The 21,878-nt window shown below is 37.3% G+C and overlaps 1 protein-coding gene across 2 annotated transcripts; it reads right to left on the bottom strand.

Annotated features, from left to right (window-relative positions):
- Window positions 1-1,964: 1,964 nt before the first annotated feature.
- LOC121873333 lies at window positions 1,965-18,364 on the bottom strand. 2 transcript variants are annotated; one of them, XM_042376856.1, is made up of 7 exons: window positions 18,221-18,358; window positions 13,430-13,580; window positions 13,038-13,192; window positions 12,650-12,706; window positions 12,120-12,291; window positions 10,135-10,263; window positions 1,965-3,819 (listed from the first exon to the last, which is right to left on the bottom strand). In XM_042376856.1, the coding sequence occupies exons 2-7, from the start codon at window positions 13,545-13,547 to the stop codon at window positions 3,722-3,724; spliced, it is 729 nt and encodes a 242-aa protein (XP_042232790.1). In that variant the 5' UTR covers window positions 13,548-13,580; window positions 18,221-18,358; the 3' UTR covers window positions 1,965-3,721. The 2 variants fall into 2 exon arrangements, with proteins under 2 accessions (XP_042232790.1, XP_042232789.1); XM_042376855.1 differs by lacking the exon at window positions 1,965-3,819 and adding an exon at window positions 6,047-6,914 and having other exon boundaries at window positions 18,221-18,364.
- Window positions 18,365-21,878: the final 3,514 nt, after the last annotated feature.

Below are 21,878 nucleotides of genomic sequence, written 5' to 3'. Positions count from 1 at the left end.
TGAAACAAAGTGCAGGACTGTAGTTTTGATGGTACCCATGAGGTGGCACCTGGGAAACTGAATTGCACAGAGAATGGAAAAGCAGTTTCTGTGCATGTGAGTCATCTTGCTTCTGACAAGTGAAGGGAAAGATGCATTTCCCAATGTTTACATTCCGCATCAGCGTGTTTTGGTCAACGATAATTAACGTTGCGTATTTTGCCTAACATAAATCAAGAGAGGGTGCTCAAACCTAATTAACATTAACACAGACTGAAGTAAAATGAATGCTCATATATCAGGAGATACCTGTGCAATGATTATTGGTTTATTGACGTACATTATTTTTATTCATAGGATTTAAGTAACATTGTATCTATGATTTTGACTCCATCTTGTTGTAAATAAACTACTATAGATGTTATGATTAGAGAATGACACAATATATGTCATCGACCAGCAAGAGGGTTAACGGCACAGTAAAGGTTCTTGATGGAGATAATGAACTTAATCCTACGTTATCAAATGCCTTGTTATAAGAAATGTCTTTTTAGTAGTAATGACTAGATATTAAATGAAGACATAATATAATACATGAAACCACTCCTTGCATAGAAGTCTTTGATTATACTGTTAACAAGAGGAAGACTTAAGGACAGTACAGTAGCATTTGTTAAACAGCTGCTACAAAAGAATTTGAAATTTTATCATTGACCTTTGCTTATACAGTACAACCACACCTCTTAATACATTTTGTTATATTGCACATTATTCCAAAAGAAATATTTAAAACAAAATATGTGCATTCAACCAAGCACATCAGAAGTAATGTTATAACTATGATTAGAGCAGCATGAGATTACAGCAGAGGTACTAGAGCTATGGTCAGAGGTAGATTAATGTCCTGCAATGTGTTACTAAGTTGAAGGCATCATTGTGATGGATGGACACACAACTCAGTCCCATAACAGTAAACAGGACAGTACAGCCAAGGTCGGCATCATGAATCACTGGATTTTTATGTTCACTAAAAATAATATTGTGGAAGACAAGTAATAATAAAATAAGGGATTGAGTATTAAATCCCATTTTATGGCCAAAGGGAAGACTTAATGCTGTAAACAAAGTCACGTCCAATCACACAAAGATTTAAGTCTGTAAGGGTGTGGCCACGAGCGTCCATTTTGTCGCCAACATGTAATCAACAAGAAGAAACACCAGTCTAGTGAATGCAGCTGCACCAGTCGGAAATATGTGCCTCATGTCACTTGTTGAATAACCCATAGGGCAGGAAAAATGTCTTTATTGTGCATCACAAATGAAATCATAGCCAGAGACCCATTCTAATTTCACTGTAACTATTAATAACTGCTGCACCTGACTGCCCAGAAAGACTACAAATGCCAAAGGATAAGCAAATATGTACTACAGTATCAGTATTGCTGTTACACTTACTATATGCCAGGTGGGCAAGCAGTAAGGAAATACAGTAGCTTCATATTATAAGAAAATAAAAACTACTGTATATACATTCTTTTAAAATATACCATATACCCAGGGGAGCCCCCCAAATTCGCAGGGGTCAAGTCCTCAAAATGGCCGCGAATAACATTTGCGGACCTGGGGGGGGGGGATTTTTTACTTGTGTACAAAGAAATTAATATTCCCTTTATATGTTTGCCCTTAGGACAATTATTTCTTTTACCTGTAGTATTGTATATGTGTGTGTTTGTATGTGTAGACATGCACACAAAAAAAAACATACAGGGGGTACAGTACAAATAAATAATAATTGGAAAATCGTCTCACAAATAATCAGAAACAAATTTATTAAAAATGTGACAGTTTACACTCAAGTCAGCGCTCTATTACAGCACTTTATTAATAGAGCACGGAATTCAGGGGAGACTCACATTTTTAATAAATTTGTTTCTGATTATTTGTGAGACGATTTTCCAATTATTATTTATTTGTATGTAATTTGTGTGTGGGTGTATGTGTCTACACCTACACACACACCTACACACACACACATATATACGTACAATACAGGTAAAGGAAATTACTGTCTCTAGAACGAATGGCTCCCAGTCCTAGCTGCGAAAATGACAGCAACTTTAAAACCACCCACAGACATTCTTGGGTACATCCAGGGTGTCATCCGCGAATAACCGAGAACCGCGAAGTAAAAATCCGTGAACTTGGGGGGGGGGGGCCCCCTGTATATAAAAAGAGTTTATTTTTCAAAGGAATATATTATGTAATGATGAAGTGATTTAACTGTACTGTACTTTCTGAGAAAGAAAAGAAAAATTAATTCCAAATTATGGCTGAGATGAGGGAAATGTGAGACTGTCCAACACACTGTATGTCCCAGCACATCACCCATCATCATCACAGTACAGTACAACACTCCGGCAGCAAGAATTACTATTAATGTGAATAACACAACTGATGTAAACACGGGTGCTGCCCATAATATTTTTTCTTTTTGACAAACTACAGTGATACCTCCATATAATAGACTTATCTCTTCAAATAATCTGTTAGATGGGGGTTTAACATCAAACAGACCCTCGATATAACGGACCTTATATTCCATTAAATAGAGGTTTCACTGTAGGTACTGTAGCGGTACCAAAGACACAGGTACTGTACAAGGCTTACTACTGACTCTGCAAAGACAAACATTTATTCTGGTATTATGAGTTATGGACGTATGACAATTTTCGGAGTGACATTATTGCAATAGATCACCAATTATCAACGTTTTCTGTCGGATTAAATTGAAAGAAATATATTTAGGAAAGTAAATCAACCCTTCTTTTCTCATTATCATTACACACCATTATCCACATGATCGCTGTACAATGTATCTCTCAAACTCCAAACATTTTTATGCTGATTTTTTAAGTATTATCGTGCCTGCGTAACTAACTTATAAATAAGGGGGGTACAGTAAAAATGTACTACAGTGTATTAACAATAAATAATTCACCCAATGACCATTGAAGCCTTTTACTGAGGATCGTAAAGAATGGTTCCACATAACAGACTGGGTCAAATAGCCTCTTCATTATGGTGTGTGTGTGTGTGTGTGTGTGTGTCGAGAGGGGGGGGGGGAGGGTCACGGTGTAAGGGCTCATTCAGCATCACCATTTTACAGCCATTTTCCACACTTGCGTGGATCAGCTGTGTTTACCAGACGGCAGTCTTTCAGACTGCATGATCTCTTTCAGCTTCTGGCTGGTCCCCTACAATTCACTGGTCATTACAGACAAACACTGAATAATTGAATTCCTAAGGCTCTTAATGCATTTGGATAGGAAACTACCTTACAATAATTTCATTACTCACATGAATGGTACTTCCTGCTGCAGAACTATCACAGCCTATAACTCGAGTGGGTACTGCACTGTCACGGTGCTCAGTCTGTTGAACTGTCTTCCAGGTCACTCACCAACAACCTATTACTACCTTATAAAAAATATCTTAAGATTCACACACATATTCTGGATTGAAAATATTTGTAAGTTATGTCACTTGAAATAAACTCATCACAAATTGTTATTTACCTTAAACATATAAATATACTGTATATGAAGAACACAGAACTAAAGTAGGACCAGCTCTCACTAGTATTACTTAAAACTGTACTGACAGTGCTACAATAATCTGCCACTTAAATCACTTTAATATCTTCACTGGTTCCAAAGTTATGGTAATTTGAAGGTTCACAAACTTAAGGTGGCGGCACACTGGGCACTTTCCTCCAAACATGTTGCCGGTTTTGCTGGCCGTTGCCAAAACTCCCAGCAAGCAGCAGGATTTCGGCTGTTGCTAGAAATGGATAATGGTTTGGCAGGGATCTTTGCTGGCCGGATTAGTGCTCAAATGAGCTTCATATACAGTGGTCCCTCGGTTAACGAGCACAATCCATTCTAGAAGGTTGCTCGTTAACCGAAACCATTGTTTCAATGGGTTTTTGGGTAATTGGTTCCAGCTCACCAAAAATTGCCTAAATTCAACAAAAAGGGTAGAAAAGTACACTTACTTTGAGGTATGTATGTAGAAGGCTCCTGGATGATGATGATGGGAATTAGAATGGGGGTGGAGGAGAAAGGAGAAGAGAAGGCATTGGGGTGGAAGAGAAGTCACCCCATGGGGCCATTTCACTGATAAAATTTTAGTTCTCTTGGTGTAATTCAAGATTATTTTCTTTAAATCAACACTGCACTGCATTATATAGTGTCAATATGTAAAATAAATTTTAAAATGACCAATAATTTGCTTGCAAACACAGAAAAAAAGCGTTTAGTTGAAGAGAGTCTTAAGCAAGATGTTACCTCCACTGAAAAGACACAAAGACTGACGCCTGTATGCTGTGTTGGCAGGCTGGATGGCGTGCCACAAACTAGTGACCCTACCTTCAATTATGTTCAATAATTGTTAAAATGACTAAAAAATTTAATATTAAACTTTTAAAATGATTGAATAGTATAAACTTCTTGATATTTACTAAAAGGGTAAGGAATTTAAGCCCTAGAACCGATTACTGTATTGGCGGACTAATACTACAGCTGGTGGACCGCCAAATGCAAGCTAAAACATGTGGAGGTCGGCTTGTAAGAAACTCGTTAATCGAGGGATTGCTTGTTAACCGAAGTTAAGAATCTTATGGAAGGTAACTCGCTAACCGAGGCGCTCGTTAACCGAGGGACCACTGTACTGTAACTTAAAGAAAAAACCAAAATAAATTACGAAACAATAATAATTTAAAATATAACACAAACAGTGATATATTTCTATATATTTGTCACTTTAAGACTTTAATATTATTAAATCATTATTCAGGGTCTTCTTTGACCAGCCAGACGGCGTCACTTTTAAACAAACTTCACGAAGCAGCCATTTGTCTTTTCTTTAGCTTTTACAGATGCCTCACTTGTTTAAGCAATTGAAGAACAATAGCACAATCCTGCAAGGCCACAACTGTAGTAATGGGATCCATGACAATCCTTGTCTAGACAGTTTGTTGTTATTTTCGTTCCATTGGACAAACATGCCAACAGAACTTCCCTGTGTGATACAATACATCTCTTTGTTTTGCAGGCCAGACCATGTTTGGCAAACAAGTTTGGAGGAAAGTGCCCCGTGTGCTGCTGCTTTTAAACTGCATTTTTCTCTGTTTTTCATTTACGGTGCTTGTCCTACTTGGGTTCTGTGTGCCTCATATACAATCTACTAATTTCTATATTGTTAAAATACAGTTTGTATAATTATTCCTACACTGCAGAAAGATGGCAAGGAAGTAAGGCATACTAAATTGTGTTTGGTACTGTACACAGCAGACAGCAGTTAATTTCTTCATATGCACACAGTTTCACCACTATGACAAGGACAATTCACTCTACATTTAAGAATAAAGCAAGACTATTGTAAGTGTTCTTTTACATTCACTCCAACAATGTTCTTATTATAGCTCCCTTGGTACTTCTAAAATGTCACTGAAGATTTACAAACAGTACAGTAACAGTCCTGGTTACAAGTGAGTTGCAGTGTATTGAACATACTGCCTTATTCTATTATTAAAAAGCTGCAACCTCACAACACTTATTAAGGTACATAAAGTAGACAAGCTACAGGAGGTTAACACAGACAATTTTGTTCAGCAAAGAGACTTCCCCATACACAAGGGATTAATATATACAGTCCAACCTTGTTATTTGACAATTTAGAATCCCTTGAGTGCTTCTTCTACAAACTCCAAGCACCAAGAAGTCTCACAAGACTTTTCTCCAGCGAGGAGAAATATCAAGATACTGTACTGGACAAACTTAGGAGCCAGGGCAGTCTGCCAGTGGTCCAGTGAGTGAAATATATGCTCTACAAGGAATTTTTTGGTGCATTTTTTGGAGGCTCCAGTCCCATCCCTATATTTCCTACTGAAGTACAAGTGCTGCTCTTCTTAAAAATGAGTTACATTCCTGAGACATGTTCTTATGTCCAACTTTACTCTTGTAGGTGCCCAACATGTTGTTTAAAAAGAAAAACTAAAAGCTGTACAGTAGTTAAACCCCTATAATTAATACAGCACATGATTACAGTGTATCAAACCAGCCTTTAACAGAATTTTAATGTATAAATAACTTGTATTAATTTTGAAAGCAGCTGTATGACAATAGGACATGTGAACAGATTTGTTTGTATCTGAAAGTTCATAAGTAAAGGAGATCCTGTACATGGCTGGATATATCATGATTCAAAATTTCAGGGTAAATCTAGGCCTTTCTGGCAATATAACGAGGGTCTACTGTACTGTACTTACACTCCCAAGAGTTTTGGAAGAATGAAGAGAATCCGAGATGACTCAGTCAGTTAATAATATTCTAACAACTTTTTTAATTCCAAATGTGTAAATATAATATAACATCTTTTTAATTTATATGATATTCTAGCAACCATTAAATGTATATAATTCTCATAACATCTTTCTTAATCTACAATTACACTATTCTTGCTGACAACCTTATGAGTATATGACTACAATATTGCAACAGCCTTTTAGTATATGATTACTGTGTAATACTCTAACAACTTTTAAATACAACTATTATATATGGTCAACTTTTTTATTTGTAACAACCAATAACTGATTGATACAAATCCCTAAGGCTTTAACATAACCTGCAGAGTAAAATGTTATTTGTACTACACACACCTATATTATGCGCACATCGACTGTATACAGTGTTCACTACTTGTCAAGTATACTTATACTGTGTTCACTACTTGTCAAGTATACTGTGTCTTACAGCACTGATATACTTAACTTGTAGATGAAGTATTAACCAACATTAATGACACGTGCGCACATATGCTCCAAATTTCTACGATGAAGCACAACAGGCGACCCATTCCTAAGATGATCACACCTATAAAAACAACAATCATGTGTTATACAGTGTAACTCTCACTACCAAATATCACAGGTTTCCCCTTGTATTTACACAGAATGTACCAACTGCCTGAATGGTGAAATTATATATATATATATATATATATATATATATATATATATATATATATATATATATATATATATATATATATATATATATATATATATATATATATATATATATATATATATATATATATATATATATATATATATATACACAGACAGACAGACAGACAGACAGACAGATATATATATATATATATATATATATATATATATATATATATATATATATATATATATATATATATATATATATAATCAACACCTCAACCGTTCAACCCACGGCCCTTGTTGCTGACGAGGCGCTAACCACTGGACCACCAGGATACTAAAAGCAGTCCTAGACTTTGTTATATTTCACACAAAGCCTGTTCAACGAGCTTATGGGCTAATGAAATATATATGGACCCTCGTGTTTCGAAGCCGGATTTGGTAAGACGTTACTCTGACCACCTACGTGATACGGGTAGTCCCCATTAGAGGTTCACGGCGCCATAAGCTCGTTGAACAGGCTTTGTGTGAAATATAACAAAGTCTAGGACTGCTTTTAGTATCCTGGTGGTCCAGTGGTTAGCGTTCCCCGGTCACAGTCATGGGCTCGTGGGCCGTGGGTTCGAATCCTGGCGGGTTGAGGTGTTGATTGTATGTAGAAGTCCACGTGCTTTATTGGGCTAATGATATATATATATATATATATATATATATATATATATATATATATATATATATATATATATATATATATATATATATATATATATATATATATATATATATATATATATATATATATATATATATATATATATATATATACACAGTGATCCCTCGGTTAACGAGCGCCTCGGTTAATGAGATTTCGGTTAACGATTTACCTTCCATAAGATTCTTAACTTCGGTTAACGAGCAATCCCTCGATAAACGAGTTTTTTACGAGCAGACTTCAACATGTTTTCGCTTGCATTTGGCGGTCCACCAGCTGTAGTATTAGTCCGCCAATACAGTAATCGGTTTTAGGGCTTAAATTCCTTACTATTTTAGTAAATATCAAGAAGTTTATACTATTCAATAATTTTAAAAGTTTAATATTAACTTTTTTAGTCATTTTAACAATTATTGAACATAATTGAAGGTAAAGAAACTAGTTTCTGGCGTGCCATCCAGCCTGTTAACACACCAGACAGGCGTTAGACTCTCTCTGTTTTCAGTGGAGGTAACATCTTGCTTGAGACTCTCTTCAACTGAATGCTTTTTTCTGTGTTTCCAAGCAAATTATTGGTCATTTTGAAATTTATTTTACATATTGACAATATATAATGCAGTGCAGTGTTGATTTACCGTAAAGAAAATAATCTTGAATTACACCAAGAGAACTAAAATTTTATGGGTGAAATGGCGCCATGGGGTGACTTTTCTTCCACCCCAATGCCTTCTCTTCTCCCTTCTCCTCCACCCCCATTCTAATTCCCATCATCATCCAGGAGCCTTCTACATACACACCTCAAAGTAAGTGTACGTTTCTACCTTTTTTGTTGAATTTAGGCAATTTTCGGTGAGCTGGAACCAATTACCCCAAAACCCACTGAAACAATGGTGTCGGTTAACGAGTTTTTCGGTTAACGAGCAACCTGCTGGAACGGATTGTGCTCGTTAACCGAGGGACCACTGTATATATATATATTGTATAACAAAATATATCAGTACAGCTCCTCCCCGACTTACGACCACCCGCACTTACGACCTGCCTCCGTCGAACCAAAATTTTGTCAAATTACGTATTTTCGAGTCCCAACGTCGGTGATTGCGCTGTGTACTGACAAAATTTTTGTTTGTAATTCACTTTAAACTGGCTGGCAAGCTTAAAAGTGAGAGTTTTGTGGTGCTGAGAAGAAAGAGACACCCATTTTAGATTTTCTATGTATTATTTAAGCATTTTCGACTTACGACCATTTCGACTTACGACCTGTATATCTAAAAAAATATATAATTAATGTATATGAGTAAATCTAAAAATAAATAAAAATCAATCATTCAAAAAGTAAAACTTGTACAATGTCAGTAAGTGGGCAAAACAGCCCAATAAAGCAGTGTGGATACAGCCTGATGAATACTACTGTAAACCTTCCAACATACTTGACTTCTTCCATTTCCCCAGAAACAGCCAGTCAACTGAGTATGCCCCAAACTCAAAAATGTGTGAATTGTAAAAAAAAATAAAAATAATAACAAAATAAAATAATAAAATAAATAAATAAAATAAATAAATTAGAGCTACATCATCCTTGGAAATATCCCTAGTTTAGTGTAGTTGAAGAATGTATACACCTCCACCTTCCCTGAAATAAAATATTTCACACAAAATACAGTACAGGTACTAAATGATGTTCCTGTGATTAGCTTAACACTGTTGATACAAATGAAATCATTAAGGACAGATTCAGGAATATCAAAAGGAGGAAGGGGGTCAAGAAGTTGTAGTTGGGGGAACATGGAGTGCACAGCGAACCCACCTAACTGGGGGTTTGGGGGGGCACTGTAAGCCCCACCCAGAAATTTTATCGAAATCTGACCAATATCATGGGCACTTTGAGGCCATTTTGAAGCCATGTGCACTTGATATTAGAGATATTCTGAGGTCAATAGTAATTACTTTTTACTTTACAAAAATGCCTGAGTACAATACTGCATTAAAGAAAAGTTATTGGAATTTGCTGATTAAAAGGGAGGTCCAGATCCCCAGGACCCCCTCCCTAGATCTGCCCCTGATCACTGAAGAGGCTTTGCTGCCTTACTGACAAAACATGAGTATTGACAGCTGCCAACACCACTGTTTCCAGCTTCATTCATCCAAGAAATTTTACAGTCAATATAACTTTGCTTATCTATACAGTACAATATTTACCTTCTTGTGACAACTCTACTTATGTACAAGTACAGTCACCTACAATAGACCTGTTGTCTCTACTCCTTAGCTATGAACCCCAAGATTTAAACTCGCAAATTTATGGACAGAATAATGCATTAGTGTTATTTTGGGTTCATGAGTCTGAATCTCGGGGTTCATGGTTCAGGAGGAGAGACACAGCACTTTAGTGGGTGATTGTACTGTACTATAGGGAGAAACTTACCCAACAGCGGCACAAACTGGGGGAGGAACCACAGGTAGGTCCCAAATATGCCATTCTGAAGACTGATGAGCCACACTGGCAGCACGTGCAGACCAGCAATAGCCCACACACCCCAGGGGTTCCGGAAATCTATGAAGGCAAATATTCCAAGCTGAGAGAACCCAAAATGAGATTATGATCACAAAATATTAGATACAGACACATCAACAGTCGAAGATATTTACAGTACAGTATATACATATACTATATAAATATGTCTAGTAGTACAATACAGTATTTGCCTACATGAATACATATATACAGCTCCTCCCCGACTTACGACCACCCGCACTTACGACCTACCTCAAGTCGTACCAAAATTTTGTCAAATTACGTATTTTCGAGTCCCATATAAGGGCCGTGCCTCTTATAACATTTTTCTTTCCTCTAATACTTACAACCATTGGTAGCGTGACGAGAGGAGGCTCGTGGGTATATGTAATAATAGTATCAAGTAATAGGGAAGAAATAACGGTAGATACTGTAGGCAAATAATAGACACTATATACAAATACAAAATTTATTTAAACATTAATATGGAGGTAGGAGAAAGAATATATGTACCAACAGACGAAATCTGGTACTATGCCCTCAGGCTCAACATACTCACACCACTACTGGGTGGACATACTCAATAACACAAACTCTTACAGTAACTTAGCACCATTAAGACCAGGGGCAACTGCCACAACACTCAGTCGTCAGGAGTGATACTCAAGCAACCGCCATGGGGTCCTGCCACCATGGGGTACTTTCCAACAAACTCTGAAGATCCCAGTGGAATAACCCCACCACACAAATAGCCCTACTGAGTTAGACACTCATCCACCAATGATGGGGACTGGTAGTGGTGTGTGGCTTGGTGATCCGGGGTCACCTCGCGGGCCGAGCGTTAGGGTCAGACGAGCCAGCTATGGGGCCCATAGGTAGTCTGAAGTGTCTGACGGTCAGGTCTCACGAAGGTAACTGATCCTACTGGACCTCGGACATCTCCCCAGACATAGTGGATACAACATCCACGCTACAGACACGGCCTAGGCTGCGTTAGGGACCTGTATGGGTGAAGGGGCGATCACTTACTAACCGTGACAACGACATCACGTTTCAGGGGACGTTAAAGACGTAAATATTACTTCACTCAGAGCATATCAACTACGTTACTGTAACACTTGCACAATCAACTATTAATTGGGTCAAATCACGTAAAGAAGGGCGAATTACAACACAGAGTGGAATGACCTACCTGTATGGGTGAAGGGGCGAGCACTTACTAACGGTTGAAATGCCTGCGGCACCCTCACTCAAAATAGGTCAGGGAGTCCACCTACTTCTATTTTGATGAATTAATTTACTGTACACTCTGACGTTGAAACTGAGACTATGAACTCAGTTTCATTCCCTACTATTATCTTCACTAACAATGCTCTGGCTGAACTATCAAAAACAAAATTAAATTGATTACAAAGGGTTGGATGGTAACAGGTCCCAACTACAGCGTTTTACTACGAAATCCACGGATTATATTCAAAGTTCCCTTTAGACAAAGACGGCCTATCGATGACGTCATCAAGGTAACAGAGAAAACGGGGGACGTTTCCACTGGGGGACTCGGAAGGTTTTGTGGACGTTTGAGCGTAATATGAATCTTTAAGGTTTTCAGGTTAGCCGTCATCACGATCATGACACCAACGTCAGTGATTGCTCTGTGTACTGACAAAATTTTCGTTTGTAATTCACTCTAAAGTGGCTGGCAAGCTTAAAAATGAGAGTTTTGTGGTGCTGAGAAGAAAAAGAGACACCCATTTTAGATTTTCTATGTATAATTTTCGCATTTTCGACTTACGACCTGGACTTGGGTCCCTAACCCCGTCGTAAGTCGGGGAGGAGCTGTAGTAACAAAAAAAAAATTAAATAAGAAAAATAACAAATTTAATTCCAGTTCTTACTATTGGTAAACATGCAGGAAATTAATGACGAAAGTATTCCATATTTTTTGTGACTAGAAAGAGGAGGTACTCCACAGTTCTCCCGAGCAGTTAGAGCCTTGCGCCACTCAGCACCCAAAGAATGGTTACACACAAATGCCGTCCACTCCACCGCTGAAACCAAGTATAGTATCTGAAAAAAAATAAAAATAAATAAAATACATAAAGAAATAAAATGAACAACTAAACATGACCTGCCCCAATACATACATATACATACATACATACACACACACACACACACACACACACACACACACAAACCTGCACATGATATTTATATATATATATGAATTTCCTTTCTTACAAACCATACATTTTATGGCATCTTCTATTTTCCCATCAATTAACTACTGAAATTAAGTGGTTGCATGTTTCCTTATTTTTGTAACAGCCAAATGTCATCGATGAATTCCCATTAAAGTAAATCAATCAGTTAATCTACAATAATGACTTTTAACAGGCACAAGCCAACAGATGTTATCACTTACAGGGTGTATGTTGATCCACAGGAGACCTCGACTCAGGTTGTCGAGTACAACATCAAACTGTGGAAAGTAAAGATAAGGTTACTGACACTAAGGACCTAAATACCAAGTTCACCTGGCCAAGAGGACAGTGTCTCTGTCTCAGAATACAGACAACACGTGGACACAGAACGCTCTACAAGGGGTGTGTCCTGATGGTGTTGGTTCACAGGTCACTTATCAACTCATGTTACGTGAAAGAAGGAGAATCTAGACATTCATATTAGTTCACTGATTCAAATTTATCCTTGAGGTATTACCTGTATACAACACTATATTCAATACTACACATGATAAATACATTTTATGAAAGAGCTTAAAGTTATGAACTCACATCACACTGAATACTAACCCAAGCTCCAAAGAGTGAGCACTGCCCTAGTTTGCGTGCTATGTACCCGTCAAAACCATCCAATGTAATAGACATGGAGTAGAAGACGACGAATAAGGTGGGAGAGACTCGCAAGTACATGAAGGCCAGGAGGAGAAGGAACAGTCGTATGTATCCTGCAATTACTTGATTACTAATATTTTATGTACAGTTACATTGCTACACAGTATTATATTGCTCAGTTATGGTACATACAGTATATCATAATAATGCTCTCACTTATTGAGCTATAGTTTAATAAAATAAAGTAAAACTGTCAACTGTTAAATTTTAATTAGTTTAGATAAAGAGATTTTTAAAATGTATCATCAAATGTCTCAGTTATGGATTCATAAAGTGCTCCGGTCACTTACCAACTATGTTAGGAATGTATAATAAGACCATATAGTCAGGTCTTTTTCCATTTCCTGCACTTTTGGTTGTCAAATGTGGCTGTTTGTCACTCACACTCGGTGGTTCAAAGCCAGCCATGGTGGTTATTGGAGGGCACTCAGGTACAGTAATCTATAAATGATAACAACAACATATATGATGCTATTTACACCAAACTCCAAAATAAATTGTAAAGACAAAATTATCAGGGAATGATTTAGTGTAATATTAGCAACATACAGTATTGGTAATCACAAAATATTACATTAGTATATGGTAAATATAAAGTGAAAAGTCAAGATAATATGATTCAATATCTAGAAGGGGAAGTCCATTTTCTCTGGGGAGCTCCACTACTTAGTTTACCCAACTGATAAACTATAAAAAAGGGGGTGTTAGTGGTAGTGTACATTTCTCTCATTGCTGTGTCCTGAGTTCAATTTCCAGTCTGGGATAGATGTGAGAAGGGTGTTTGTTACCCAGTGTGACCCTAACAAACATGGCAGGTTATCTCTGGGTACAGCACTGTACCAACACTGGACAATAAAGTTCACAACAAAGTAACAAGAACATATCAACTGCTCCAGCAGATATACTGTAGTATGGCAAGCTGATCAGTGGTGAAATGATAAATTAAAGGAGCCAGACCCTGATAGGAGTAAAAGTTATTAATGGCTAGTAAGCTATTAAGTGGTAAAAATTATAAAACAAACACAAGAGGGGACGACTGATGTATACTGAAGCCTCACTACAATGGACTGAACTGGACATAAATTGACCAAAACAGCTACTCTGTGAGTATTTTATAATAGCACTGGCACTTTTCTATTTATAAATAGCGACCTGTACTTTGCTGGTTCAGGCAGCTGTTAAGATAAACAGTACAATACGGTACTGGTACTGTACAGGTGCTGACTGCTATACAATGGATCTATAAACGATCGATTAGTTATACAATGTTAAATAATTAACACTGTGATGGCTAAGATCAGTTTTACGATGATTGCGGCCTCCCATGTTTGTTTACAAAAACAAATAAATACAGTATAGTCTCGATTTACGCGGATTTGGTTTACGCGTTTGGTCATTTACGCGGCACCTTGCCAGACCGACAATTTTTATTTACACGGTTCACTCCATCATTTACACGGGGAGCTGTGCGGGCAGTGTGCGCACAAGGTCGCCCAGTCAACAAAACATTACCGAGTTCTTCACCCATCACCCACCACAGCCGGCCCAAGTCAGTGATAGTGAGGATATGGACTTTGAGGGGTTTGACAAAGAGGCCCTGCAAGCCTCTGTGGTGGATAGTGATACAATTCATACAAGTGATACAGGTGAGGGCCAATAATCTGCCCTCTGCCTCGGAACCAACCCCCCATCCCCGTGTGCCCAGCCATCTTTTCTACTAACGTAAGTGTTAAAAAACCTAATATTATTGATATTTCTTTTAAATATTAATTGCGTGTGCATACCATCATAAAATTAAAATGTTATTTTTACTACAACGTACGTATTGTGTCGGAAAAAGTGTAGTTTGGGGGTCGGCCCAGTCTCTATTTCAATTAATCCCATATGTCCTGTTATTTCGTTTATGTGTTTCTCGTTTTACGCGGACCTCCACGGGTTCAATTGACTGCATAAATGAAGACTATACTGTACTACAAAATTATTTAATAAGATATTTCTTTTCTGAATTTCCTTATCTAAACTATTGCGTACAGTACAGTATTATGAATTAATATGTGACAATGACATGTAGCTATATAAAGACAGCTGTGAAATTCTTAATGTACTTCTTGAAGTAAAGTACAGTTCAGAAAGATATACAGTAGTGTACTGTACATTATAATTTGCAACTTATATGTGCTCGCCTGCTTATCTGTCAAGTGATGAGAAAAGTGTGTTGTGTTTTTCATCACTCAAGTGGTAATGATATATATTAGTGCTTTTTCTGTGTTGTCATTATGAGAAAGTGATGTGTAATAACCTCAGTGATCCCCAGCTGCCACTTGAAGTCACAGCTGGGGGATCGCATCTTACCGAGTACTACTGTATACGTATATATCATGTAAAGTAAATGGAAATAAATCTTTATTTTGTATAAATTTGTTAAATTTATGTCTACATGTATTTATAAATTATTTGAGTCATCTAGATATTATTTAACTATTATAGCAGCAGGATATAAAACTTGTTTGGGCTATTCAGGGGTTCAGGAACGGAATCTATTTTTCCCCAAAAGTTATTAATATTGAGATACGACTGATCACCTAATGATGGCATTTTGAGCTCCCAACCCTATCATATAACAGTCAACACCAGTACTGTACTGTACTGTAATATGAAAGTAAAGGACGATCTCACACAGTAAGAGAGCCATGAGAGAGAGTGTGAGGGCATACAGTACAGCATACTGTACTGAGGACAGTTCCTTCAGTACACAAGGAGGCACTGCACAGTACACAGCCACCTTCACTACAGTGCAGTATAAAGCAAGATACCCAATCACAGCTCAGTGACCAAGACAACAGGAGGCGAGCACTGTATCCACATCGCATAAAAAATTCATAATATATTTAATTTCTAATCCTAGAAATATAGACCTGGGCTTCATTTTCCTGGTCCTCTCTCAGTGTGGACGTCCATCAAAATTTTGTTTTGTGCTAACCCAAATCAGCTCATTTAGTATACATTATGTCCAAATAAAGAGCATCACATGACCCCGATACAGGTTTCTATTGCACAATACAGTACTGTTTATACTTAGTTTAGGCTTGAATGCTCACAGAGCTTCAGCAATACAATACAGGATATTTCTAAACTATAAACTACTACCATATTCTTCATCATTTACCATAGCTAACCAAAGTTCAGTATGACCTCTGAAGTTTCAAACCAGTGAAAAAAAAATCAGGTCAAGAAGCAGTGTAAAAATTCCACAGGAAACATTATGGTCTTGTATAGAAAGTTCCCACAAGGAGGCTGTCACCCACTGTGTTACAGCCTTGGTGGGTTTTTGGTGCGAAAGCACATTTTTTCTAGGAATTGCAAATATATGTATACATACTGGTATACAATCATGTAACAGTTTAGCAGCTCCAGAATTAATAAAAACATAAAATAAAACACACCAAATTTATAATAAGTGATTATGAGGTGTTTGAATATGAACAAAATTATTTCAAGGGTTACTAAGACAACTCCAACAATTACCATAACATAACTGACCACCTATGAGGCTAACAGGCTGATCAGTAGTAAAGGGGATAAAGTACCTGTACTGTACTGGTAATAACTTGTAATTTTTTATTACAGGTTTTTAATCAGCATATCAAGAAGTTGTGTACCTGGACCTATAATGAGGCCTTGAAACACCATCAACAAGACACAAACCAAGTTAAACACAACTTAAGTAACACAGAAATTATGTACTGTACAGTAAACTTATGAAAATAAGGTCAAATATCCAAAGACAGTTAGGTAGAGCGTCTCATCTGGTTCGAGGTCATCCTCATTAAGTTAGGACTAAATTGTCTACTATGTAAATGTAAAAACCAGTAATATGGTGATTTTTTTTCTTGATAAAACATATTACATTTACCAGGATATGCAAGTGTGGAAAATGCCATAAAACAATTATCTTAAGAATAATGAAAGTACTGTACAGAACTATTAGGGGTGGGGCTTCCTCCCCAATATTTAATGCTAACAAAAGCTATGATGGGTTTGGATGGGTTAGGTTGATAAAACAGATGCGCAGGTTATCCGACAATTAATGAAAATTTTCTATACAAGACAACTCATTTCTTTAAGGAAATTAAAAATAAAAGAAGAGGATTAGTAATTTTTTTAATACTGTACTACTTAAGCGACTTTTTTTGTTCTGAATACTAATCCATTTTCCACCAATGCTATTTTCACTGTTTACAGGACGACAGTTTCTTATGAAGGAACACTTCAAGTGATGGCTACATTATACGATTTAACCTAACCTAACGCAATCCACCTAATGTAACCTAAATAGATTAAGAAAACAATTAATATGGCTTTGGCAAGACATAGCTGGTAAACATACTGTTGATTGACATTCAGGAAGAAAAATTGCCCAAAGAATTTGACTAATTCTCATCATTTTATATATACATTCTTGAGGTTTGGAAGAAATTCTATAGAAATTTTTTCAGAAGTTGCTGATTAACCTGTGCAGCCATTCTAGAAAATTATCTCACAGTCTAACTTAACCAAGGTTAAACAGAACATAATATTATGCACTGTCAAAGAGGGGAGAAAATTACTCTACAGTACCTACAGTACATCAGATGTGAGCATCGAACGAGATATTCCGCCTCTTGATAATATTCAGTGTTTCAGTCATCAAAATCACTATTCATAATAGCATATTATATGGATCTGGTCAATTTACAAAATGTGCAGTGGCTACAGTCAACATGTATACCGGTACCATTTCTGCATTTTTTAATCTTTATATTTTTATCTCCTAAAGATATATTATTTGGGGAGGGGGAGGGGGGGGGTTAATACACATTCTATACATGAAATATCTCAAATCTGCTAACTTGGGTGAACATCAAACAAGTAAAATAAGGTAAATGCACTACAATAATAAGTTGATGTAGTTAATTACTTAAATGCTCCAGTGTTAGTAAAATAAACACACTCGCCACAAGACGTAAGTAAATGGGAACTTTCACAATCTTTCTTCACCTTTAACCTATAAAAGATATATAACAAGGTAGTACCACACTTACATATGCGGATGTCACTCACTATCTCCCCTAGTAACCAGTTACAGCAAGAGACTGACAGGTGACCGTGACAGGGCTGGGAAGACATTACAGTTACTTCTTCACCGTCCACCAGCCCTGGGGTCCTTCCTTCCTCCTCAGTCCTCCCTTAATCTTTAAGGTGTAACTTCAATCAAACAGATTTAATCTGTTTTTCGCATTAATCGTAAAATATTTGAAAAAAATGTAGTAGTCATATCAACACATATTTTTGTTGTTACTGTTTATTGCTACTAATTTTATATCCACTTAAGAAAGTTGAATATTTGGAGTTTTAAAGCACATTCAGTTAGAAAAAAAGATACTAAAAAACACGAATATTGAGGCAAAATTGGTTGCACAGTTTTTAATACAGTCTGACAGCGCCGACAGAAGTATTTATTTAACCATTGACATTACGCTGAGCAGTTACCCTAGAGGCAGACCGCTAGTGTTGGGCTGTGGGCCATCCCTAGATCTTCAGGGTTAATGATATCAAAATGATGGCGACCATATTGTGGTTCACATCGTCTGCTACACGGGACCATCTTCTTTCATTTTTTTTCTGGAGATGTTTGGATGATAGTAAGAAAGTCGAAGCAAACAATGCACAGGCTAGGGAGTTAGATTTGCTTAGGTAGGTTAGGTCAGGTTCTGTGCCGTTAAGCTTCCATTTTCATGTTCAGTAAAATGTGAATAGTATCTCTTAGAAGTTTAGGTTTAACTCCATAAATTATTTCAGGTGCTAACTGTCTCCTCCACCTTTACCTAATTATTTTCGTTAGTTTTTAATGCTAAGGTCAACCCTATGATAATTTTAATGATTGATAATTTGGTAATAACACTGATAAGTGATATTGTTCTTCATGCATTACTCGAAAGAGAGAGAGAGAGAGTACTGGTAGTTGTTTTGCTCACACTCCATTGTGGCGACGCCTTGGTGTGTGAGTGTGACAGCCACCAGCACACACCCTCTCTCGACACACTGATGGAAGTTTAACAGAACTGAAGCTCCCATATACAGTACCTTGGATGAAATGGGATGTCATGTTGATAGTGCATGTTGTGGTCCCGTGGACGAGGAGGTTTAGTACAAGAGGTTGTTGTTAGTACATGTGGTTGTTAGGTTAATACAGGTTATGTTAGTACAGGAAATTATGATTTTAGTACAAGAGGTTGTTGTTAGTACAGGTAGTTATGTTAATACAGGTTATTTTAGGACAGGTGGTTATGTTAGTAAAGGAGGTTGTTGTCAGTAAAGGAGGTTATGTTAATGCAGGAGCCTGAAGAGTAGATACTGTAACCCTCATTAGGTGGCAGAGATGGTCATCCTCGGGTCAAATACACAGATGATTCTTGATTAGCTTCATCTGGGAAGATGCTTGCTCGCAGATCACAGTTGGCCAAAGACAGTACTGTACTGTACAGTGCAATATCTACCTTGTCCTTTTCTGTATCTCTTGAAACTGAGCTTCAGGGAGACTTGTATAGAAGCTTATCAGACCAGCACCTTCATCAACTGTGCATTTCTTGATGAAGCTTTGCTTATGTAAATACATATAGAAAAAAAATAACCAATATCCAAAAATCATCAACAGGTCCCCTTAACGGACAATTTATACAAATATATCATTAAAAGCCATCCTAACACTATTGGCAGTCTCCCTGTTCCTGATCTAACCTACCAGTCTATGTAGTTATGTTAAGAGGTGGTGATTTTTATTTCATCTGCAGCCCTTCTTTATTTACCTTGTTCTGTTTCACCTTCCTGCATCAAGTGTACCCCCGGACAGGTCTATTATTTAAGCAACAACTGTAGGGGTGTGGGGGAATGGGGTAGGGTTGTGGGGACATGAAGAAGAGCTGTGAGGGTGTGGGGGGTTGGAGGAGGATGTCAGGTTGTGAGGACATTGGGAGAGATTTGGAAGCATTAGGGAGAGTTGTGGGGACATGGAGGAGGGTTGTTGGGATGTGGAGAGAGTAATGGGGGTTTATGTAGGAGAGTTTTGGAGTGTGGGGAGGGTTGTACAGGAAGGTTGTAGGGATGGAGGAGAGTTGGAGTTGGAGTGGGGGGTGGGATTGTAGGTGTATGTTGTGAGGATGGAGGATGGTTGTATGGATGTGAGGTATACAAAGTGAATGTTGACTTAGGGGTGTTAATGTTCACTACACCAACTCATAACATTGTCTTCATCAAATGTGTCAAGGGCCTCTTGTATAAGCAGGAAGGAATGTGTTTATAGTCACCATAAAGAGAGTTCATGTCTCATAATTTTTAACTGTTGATGGACTACATAGTTTAATTACTTACTGTGTTACCCATTTAAAAGACCTTAGTTATTGAAGTGCAGTAATTCAGTATAATACAAATATGAGTATCAACAGAATGTAAGTAAACTGCCAAACACACACAACAGGACGGAAGTACATCATAAGACTCAAGTGTAGGGAACCAGGCTGGTGACGGGCACAATGTTTTCTGCCTTCATATGCTTACCAAGAGCAAGAACCCATTACCCCAGACTCAAGTACTGTACATGAAGAAGCACAGGATGACAGCACTGAAGTAGAAGGTAGAGGGTCTTTACCACCTGAAGACACAAGCCTTCTTCAGGGTTTTGCTAGAACATTACAGGACAGTGATAGTTTGGGTTGTACAAGTGTAGGGTAGTTATTAAGATATTCAGAGCCTTTATTTCTCATAAAAAAAAAAGGAATTTTTGGAGGTCAAGGAACACAGCTATTTTCCTCCTAAGTTCAATTTAGTAGCTAATGATCCACATGACGACAGCCTATAGCGCTTAACCTTGTTCTCTTGGGCAAACATTATCCTTATTCTGAAGTGGACTGGGCGAGCCGAGCTTGAGTACTGTATTGTATGGGTCACATTCTCCAGATATACCCTCATAGTCAGGAAGAAAGCAGGGGAGGGAGGGGGCTTGAGTCAAATACAGTAAACCATACTACATAACACATCATGAGAAGGTTACATCCCATAACTTTCAAACTATTTTAATATTTTTTGCTGAGAAAGTGAAAATATTTAGAATCTTCCTTACATGATGCCCAAGAATGTGTAGTACAGTAATTGGATAATAACATTGTAAGAATTCATAACATTTGAAGATTGAATTATTGAAATTATGATCCTATAAAGGTTAAATTTTTACCTGATCATCCTCAATGTTTACCCACTCAATCATGCCTTAAATCCCGAGGGAAGACCACCAGAACACTCCTCTATAAGTCTGTCAACAGTACAGTACCTTGAAAGATTCTGCAGTAAAGAGACCATTGGATAAACATATTTTTTAAAAAAACACAATGATCACTACAGCATTCATATCTACCATCCTCCCTTTAAACTCTTGATCCAGGAAAATGTGTCTCCAAAATGTTTAAATCCATCACTGCTTCAGGAATACGAGACTCAAGTGGCTGACAAAAGTCATCAATGAAAAAGATGACAGTCTTTATTCCACAATTTATTTTTTCTATGAGTTTTATCTATACGAGTAAACATATTATCCGCTACACTTTTCTCAGCTTTGTTCTATGCTGATCTGACAAACATCAATACCTGTCTAACAATAAGAGGCCTTCACTACAGTAAAACAGGAATAATAATACATGTCTTACAAGA

The sequence above is a fragment of the Homarus americanus genome, unplaced genomic scaffold (genome assembly GCF_018991925.1).
Source record: "Homarus americanus isolate GMGI-L3 unplaced genomic scaffold, GMGI_Hamer_2.0 scaffold32929, whole genome shotgun sequence".
In the NCBI taxonomy this organism is placed as follows: Eukaryota; Metazoa; Arthropoda; class Malacostraca; order Decapoda; family Nephropidae; genus Homarus; species Homarus americanus.
Note: the sequence above shows the minus strand (reverse complement) of the source record. Positions and strands in the feature narration are given on the sequence as shown.

Excerpts from the sequence above, each read along its gene's own strand:
- LOC121873333 (XM_042376855.1), bottom strand. The coding sequence starts at position 13,547 with ATGGCTGGCTTTGAACCACCGAGTGTGAGTGACAAACAGCCACATTTG. Across the intron at positions 13,193-13,429 it reads ATACATTCCTAACATAGTTG|GATACATACGACTGTTCCTT; the intron begins GTAAGTGACCGG and ends AAGTAATTGCAG. Across the intron at positions 10,264-12,119 it reads TTCCTGCATGTTTACCAATA|ATTTCCGGAACCCCTGGGGT; the intron begins GTAAGAACTGGA and ends TTGCCTTCATAG.